This window comes from Salvelinus sp. IW2-2015, linkage group LG35 (genome assembly GCF_002910315.2).
Source record: "Salvelinus sp. IW2-2015 linkage group LG35, ASM291031v2, whole genome shotgun sequence".
Lineage (NCBI taxonomy): Eukaryota > Metazoa > Chordata > Actinopteri > Salmoniformes > Salmonidae > Salvelinus > Salvelinus sp. IW2-2015.
Genome location: NC_036874.1, coordinates 20,161,064 through 20,169,087, shown reverse-complemented (window position 1 = coordinate 20,169,087; position 8,024 = coordinate 20,161,064). Strand labels below are relative to the sequence as shown.

The following is an 8,024-nucleotide window of genomic DNA, read 5'->3' as shown; positions in this document are numbered from 1 at the left end:
TTGACGAGAAAATAATGATCCAACCCATCGGATATCTCACTTCACCCTCATATGCCATGTCTTGAAATATGCAGATAGATGGATTAAAAGTAAACTTACATTGTAAAACTTCTGATAGCCAACTTTCTAACTCCTCCCATAACTTTTGTACTTCATAGCACTCCCAGAAGGCATGAATTATTGAGTAATTGTTTGTTTTACATTTAAGACATGACTCTACCATTGTGTTGTAGAATTTGTGTATTTTGTCTCTTGTATAATACATTCTTGTAACGTTCGTCGTCTGAAGAAGGATCGGACCAAAGCGCAGCGTGGTAAGTGTTCATGATTTTTTATTAGAACACTATAACAAAATAACAAGAGAATAAATGAAACCGAAACAGTCCTGTAAGGTGCAAAACACTAAACAGAAAATAACTACCCACAAAAACCATGTGGGAAAAAGCTACCTAAGTATGGTTCTCAATCAGAGACACCGATAGACAGCTGCTTCTGATTGAGAACCACACCCGGCCAAACACAAAGAAATACAAAACATAGAAAATGAACATAGAATGCCCACCCAAATCACACCGTGACAATTCTATACATTAGTTTATACTTGGTTAAGTGTACATTTTTGGTAGCTGTAATTTTGTTATTTATGTTCCAACACTTCCATCTTGTGCCAATATCAGTTATTTTTATGTCTTGATTCCAATATTTTATATATTTTTTCAAAGAGATTGTCAGTTGGATAGGCTCTCTGCAAGGTTTTGTAGGCTATATCTTACCTATCATATGAGTATCCTTTTCTGACTCAAATAGGATATCCTCAACATTGCTTTGATGTCAAAAATATTTCAGATCGAAAGTACGTCATATAAAACTGTTAAATTGCATATATTCGAGAGAAAAAAAGTACACTGCTTTGTTTCCGATGTAGACATTATAAAGATATCTGTTAAATGAAATAATCTAACAAGCTAATCTACCCCCTCCACCCACCCCCAGTACTAAACCAAAGCCCAAAAATCGAAGCATTGTCACATCATGCAACACACATAGACCTAATGCATATGGATTAGGGTCTAAATCCTCATCAGAAATGATAGCTCATGGCCAGATAGATATTATTGACTGACTGTGAACTCATTCTCTGCTCTCATCTCCCGTATCTAGTTTGCCATGGCGACTGTGGTGATGGAGCAGATTGGTCGCCTGTTCATCAATGCTCAACAGTTGCGTCAGATTCCTCAGCTGCTCGAGTCGGCCTTCCCTACTCTGCCCTGNGTGGTGATGGAGCAGATTGGTCGCCTGTTCATCAATGCTCAACAGTTGCGTCAGATTCCTCAGCTGCTCGAGTCGGCCTTCCCTACTCTGCCCTGCACCGTGAAAGCCCATGACGTGCCCTGGGTGTTCCGTGAGCCTCACATCATTGGAGGCTACAGGCAGCCGGACCACAGCTGGCGCTACTACTTCCTCACCCTCTTCCAGAGGCACAACGAGGCACTCAACGTTTGGACCCACCTGCTGGCCGCCTTCATCATCCTGGTCAAGTGCCAGGAGCTGTCCGAGACAGTGGATTTCCTCCGTGACCCCCACGCCCAGCCCCTGTTTATCGTCCTCCTCTCAGCCTTCACCTACTTGTCGTTCAGTGCCCTGGCCCACCTGCTCAACGCCAAGTCCGAGCTCTCCCACTACACCTTCTACTTCCTGGACTATGTGGGCGTGGCCATATACCAGTATGGCAGCGCCCTTGCCCACTATTACTACGCCATCGAGGAGGGCTGGCACGCCCGGGTGCGAGGGATCTTCCTGCCCACCGCAGCGTTCCTGGCCTGGTTCTCGTGCTTCGGCTGCTGCTACGGAAAGTATGCCAGCCCGAGGCTGCCCAAGTTTGCCCACAAGCTGTTCCAGGTGGTTCCCTCGGGCCTGGCCTACTGCCTGGACATCAGCCCCGTGCTGCACCGCATCTACAGCTGCCACCAGCAGGAGGGGGGCTGCTCCAACCAGGCCGTGGCTTACCACCGCTACCAGGTACTCTTTTTCCTGGTGAGCGCCTACTTCTTTGCCTGTCCCCACCCAGAGTGCTGGCTGCCCGGGCGATGTGACTTCATTGGCCAGGGCCACCAGATCTTCCACGTGTTCCTGGTGCTGTGCACCCTGGTGCAGATCGAGGCGACACGCATAGACTACATTGAGCGGAGGCCCCTCTACGAGCGTCTCCACGGCAACCTGGCCCACGACACAGTGGCGCTCTTCGTCTTTACAGCATGTTGCAGCGCGCTCACTGCCTTCTACGTGCGGAAACGTGTGCAGGCGCAAATGCTTGAGAAAGTGGAGTAGGAGCTGTCAGGACAGAGGGATAAATTAGGATAAGGGAGAAAGACTTTAATCTGATTTACACTGGAAAGCTAAAAAGACAAGAGATTAAACAAATCAGACTGTTGATTTTGTAAAAAGATGATAAAAACAATGACCTGCTGTTTTTTTTTTTTTGGGGGGGGGGGGCTGCCAAATGACATTTTAAACTGGCAACATAGACTTTGTCTTGCGATGTTGACCTTCCAGGAAGACAGAAAAACCTGGTAGGTTCTGTCTGTCACAGCACAAGCAGTACCTGTAACACTTCAAATAACATTGTTTCACTTCACAGAGATGGTAAAATGAAGGTTGGAATTGAGACTTTTTTATTGTGTTGATTTTCCTCTTAATTTTCCACTCTCTACTGTGAGATCACATGTCATGGCCTAGCTATCTACTGAATAGTTAGAATGACTTTTTGACTTTATACAGTATTGACTGACCAACTCCAAGCATGACACAAACCATCTCAATAGAGGTATGCAGGAAAGAATGGAAAGTATACTCACATTGCCCTTAAGTGCATAATCAAATAAATAATTATAATAAGAATTTAAAATAAGAATTTCTCACTAGCTTTTATTTCTTAAAAATACAATGTGAGTTTCAAAGTGATTTGACTCCCAAGTCAAATGTTAGTGCTTAACAAAGACCAGTATTATTATTTTTTATTCCTTGGTTATCCCATGATATTCCAGCGAGCTGCATTCAACACTGCCAAATGACTCATTCTCTGTGTTTTATCTACCATTTTCTCTGCCCATTTTCTCCAAAGCTATGTTTTCTAAGTGATTGAGATGCCTTTACGGGCTGTCAGATATAATAGACAGGCAGTTAGACTAGTTAGACCAGCTAGAGGCATAGAGCACACAATTTGCAAACCAAACCGAACATTTCTCCTCTAAGATACATAAATTGGCCATTTTACTAACATGCGGAATGATCATGTCAAAGAACAAAGCTGGCACTCTTAGGATAGTTGGCGTAAGAAATGGTTGGAATTATGTGCCCAAGATTACAATGATGTCTCTTTGTCGTTGTGATAATATTCCTTTTGTATTCAAAGGGCTGGAACTTCAGCTTTTGCTTTTTCACACCCGATGATGTCAATGCCTTTGTGTGTATTGTTCAGTCTTTTCATGGACTTGACTTTACTCACAAAAGGGCTGTCTGAGTACTGAGTATGGTGACTTACTGTTTGTATATTTGTATATGTATGGTTGGGTATGTATGTGCCTTAAAGCATGTCTCTTTGCGTGTATATAGGTTTGTGTGTGATTCAGATGTGAATGTGTTTGAAAGCCTGTCTTTGCACTGATTTCTTATATTCGAGACCCTCCTCAAGAACATTGTAGTCCTTTAACATCCTCTCAAGTCTCTTAGGGTGACATTTTAAGTCTGTCACACAGCAGCGAAAGGTGCAAAAATGACTCACAATAGAGCTGGATTTATTTTAAAACCTATTTTTATGATGTCCATGAAACTGTGGCAATAATATATTTAGATCTAAAGTAAACAAAGCATTTATTACACAGGTATTCAAATCAGGACCTGGAGACAATAATTCCAATACTCAATTTGAATGAAATGCCATTTAAAATTTTCATTTTAGATGAATAAGATAATGTTGCCCTTGTGTTCTGTTGTGAGATGCCTCCTAAAATGTATGTCATTTTATATGTGCTGATCAGATGGAGGTTTGAGGTGGCATTGAACTTTACAGACCTGAGAGCACTGACAGGTTTGGGTTCAGCCAAAGTCACTGATAATGTCACCTATAAAGCTTAGACTAATATCTAACAGGTGACGAAAAGGTTAAATCATGACCGACTTACAGGTAACTGCCAAAATAAAGGAAACACTTAAGGAAATGAGGGATACAAAGTATATTGAAAGCAGGTGCTTCCACACAGATGTGATCCTGAGTTAATTAGGCAATTAACATCCCATCATGCTTAGGATCATGTATAAAAATTCCCAGTTGCCCATTATTTTGGCTACCATGGCTAGAAGAAGAGAGCTCAGTGACTATGAAAGAGGGGTCTCAAAAGAGCATAGGGGGTTTAAAGTGTGTGTGTGTGTGTGTGTGTGTCTCAGTCACCAGATCTCAACCCAATTGAACACTTATGGGAGATTCTGGAGTGGCGCCTGAAACAGCGTTTTCCACCACCATCAACAAAACACCAAATTATGGAATTTCTCATGGAAGAATGGTGTCGCATCCCTCATATAGAGTTCCAGATACTTGTAGAATTTAAGCCAAGGAGTATTGACGCTGTTCTGGTGGCTCGTGCTGGCCCAACTTCCTATTAAGAAACTTTATGTTGGCGTACCTTTATTTTGGCAGTTACCTGAATTTGAATTGTTATGGTTTCACTGATAAAGTGGTTGCAATGCTTCTACACCTTCTACACCTGCATTGCTTGCTGCTTGGGGTTTTAGGCTGGGTTTCTGTACAGCACTTTGTGACATCAGCTGATGTAAGAAGGGCTTTATAAATACATTTGATTGATTCATTGATTGCAATGACTACAATACAATGATTGTGACCCCTAGTATCCAAACTACCACTGTAAGTGCCATTCCTAACACAAACCAACTCTGAGTTATTTAACTGTTAACCTTGATACTACTGACTCTCACTGTCCTGCACGGAACCTAATTCTAACCACTGTATCCAGTTTTACCGAGCATTGCAGGTTACCGTTTTTTGTCAGGAATCTTGTTCTGGAGGCAGCTCTGCAGGGTGGTCATTAGCTGGCACAAAGTCATTACATTTGCTTTTAACCACACTGCATACCTCAGAGGTGGCACCACAGGTACCAGAGTGGTGTGATGGAAAAATAATTCTGGGGCCCTCATTACTTTATACAGTATGACGTGATTAATCTGTTGTAAAAAGGATGAATATGGGCTATGATGGGACCAGAGTTGAAAAGCATGTCAAACTGCAGCAACCTTATAGTTGTTCATATTACTAGAAAGACTAGGGGGGTTTCCTATATACATTCGTGGCCAAAAGTTTTGAGAATGACACAAATATTCATCTTCACAGTCTGCTGCCTCAGTTTGTATGATGTTCATTTGCATATACTCCAGAATGTTATGAAGAGTGATCAGATGAATTGCAATTAATTGCAAAGTCCCTCTTTGCCATGCAAATGAACTGAATCCCCCAAAAACATTTCCACTGCATTTCAGCCCTGCCACAAAAGGACCAGGTGACATCATGTCAGTGATTCCCTCATTAACACAGGTGTGAGTGTTGACGAGGACAAGGCTGGAGATCACTCTGTCATGCTGATTGAGTTCGAATAACAGACTGGAAGCTTCAAGAGAAGGGTGGTGCTTGGAATCATTGTTCTTCCTCTGTCAACCATGGTTGCCTGCAAGGAAACACGTGTCGTCATCATTGATTTGCACAAAATTGTCTTCACAGGCAAGGATATTGCTGCCAGTAAGATTGCACCTAAATCAAACATTTATCGGATCATCAAGAACTTCAAGGAGAGCGGTTCAATTGTTGTGAAGAAGGCTTCAGGGTGCCCAAGAAAGTCCAGCAAGCGCCAGGACCATCTCCTAAAGTTGATTCAGCTGCGGGACCGGGGCACCACCAGTACAGAGCTTGCTCAGGAATCGCAGCAGGCAGGTGTGAGTGCATCTGCACGACTTTTGGAGGATGACCTGGTGTCAAGAAGGGCAGCAAAGAAGCCCCTTCTCTCCAGGAAAAACATCAGGGACAGACTGATATTCTACAAATGGTACAGGGATTGGACTGCTGAGGACTGGGGTAAAATCATTTTCTCGTATTAATCCCCTTTCCGATTGTTTGGGGCATCCGGAAAAAAGCTTGTCCGGAGAAGACAAGGTGAGCGCTACCATCAGTCCTGTGTCATGCCAACAGTAAAGCATCCTGAGACCATTCATGTGTGGGGTTGCTTCTCAGCCAAGGGAGTGGGCTCACTCACAATTTTGACAATTTTGACTAAGAACACAGCCATGAATAAAGAATGGTACCAACACACCCTCCGAGAGCAACTTCTCCTAACCATCCAGGAACTGTTTGGTGATGAATAATGCCTTTTCCAACATGATGTTGCACCTTGCCATAAGGCAAAAGTGATAACTAAGTGGCTCGGGGAACAAAACATTGATATTTTGGGTCCATGGCCAGGAAACTCCCCAGACCTTAATTCCATTGAGAACTTGTGGTCAATCCTCAAGAGACGGGTGGACAAACAAAAACCCATAAATTCTGACAAACTCCAAGCATTGATTATGCAAGAATGGGCTGCCATCAGTCAGGATGTGGCCCAGAAGTTAATTGACAGCATGCCAGGGCGTATTGCAGAGGTCTTGAAGAAGAAGGGTCAACACTGCAAATATTGACTCTTTGCATCAACTTCATGTAATTGTCAATAAAAGCCTTTGACACTTACGAAATGCTTGTAATTATACTTCAGTATTCCATAGTAACATCTGACAAAAATATCTAAAGACACTGAAGCTGCAAACTTTGTGAAAGTTAATATTTGTGTCATTCTCAAAACTTTTGGCCACGACAGAGAAAGCAACGTTTGTAAGGGCTGTCGCTCTCCTCATCCTCAGACGAGGAGAGGAGAGAAGGATCATCAGACCAAAATGCAGCTTCAGGGAAATAAGCCATCTTTTATTTTATAACAGGAAAAAAAACTGATGATGATGGCGACACGAAAACAAACACTTTAACAAACTTACAAAATAACAAAACGACGTAGAACGAAACCTGAACATAAACTCACATACTAAAACGTAAACTCACGGACAGGAACGTTACATCAAAACACACGAACAGCCAAACAGTCCCGAATGTGAAAATACATCGACAACACGAAGACATCACAGGAGACAACCACCCACACACAAACACTGTGAACAGCCTACCTAAATATGACTCTCAATTAGAGGAACGCCAAACACCTGCCTCCAATTGAGAGCCATACCAGGCAACCCTAAACCAACATAGAAACAGACAACATAGAATGCCCACCCAAACTCACGTCCTGACCAACTAACACACAAAACTAAACAGAAAACAGGTCAGGAACGTGACAACGTTATTGGACAACTCACAGGGCTGAGCTTGTTTTATGCAGGTTTGCAATGTTTAGTCCTGCCCTATGCAACTGTAGGCCTAATTAAACATTTACTCACAGTCTATGTCAGCTATTGTGTTTATTGATTAATAAGCCCTGCATAAATACATCAAACAAATACAATGTACAAAATTACAAAACATATTAAGAAAAACAGACACATTACTCTGAACTGAGCAAGGGGACCAGAACATATCATTTCAGAGAGCTCTGTAAATTGTTCCACATAAACCACTAGATGCTGTTTTCCATTGTGCCCTTAGGTGGTGGGCCTCTTTGCATGTAAGGAGAGAGCAGCATTTTCTTGTGTTAATCTACAAAGCACTCATGCAGAAACTTACTATATATCTATCATCATTAATTCAATTTAGATGCACAAATGATTAAACCCGGTCTCAGGCTTGGTCTCCACAGAGTCTCCACATAGTTGGGTAAAGCGTTTTTTTTTTGCACCCTTTAAGTGTAAATGCTGCTGCATGCATATAGATAACATCCCCATAGTCTAAAATAGACGTACAGTTGAAGTTGGAAGTTTACATACAA

The 8,024-nt window shown here is 42.4% G+C and overlaps 1 protein-coding gene across 1 annotated transcript; it reads left to right on the top strand.

Moving 5' to 3' along the window:
* LOC111958563 (membrane progestin receptor alpha-like) lies at positions 1 to 7,545 on the top strand. The gene is made up of 2 exons (XM_070437382.1): positions 1 to 314; positions 1,162 to 7,545. The coding sequence occupies exon 2, from the start codon at positions 1,168 to 1,170 to the stop codon at positions 2,326 to 2,328; it is 1,161 nt and encodes a 386-aa protein (XP_070293483.1). The 5' UTR covers positions 1 to 314; positions 1,162 to 1,167; the 3' UTR covers positions 2,329 to 7,545.
* Positions 7,546 to 8,024: the final 479 nt, after the last annotated feature.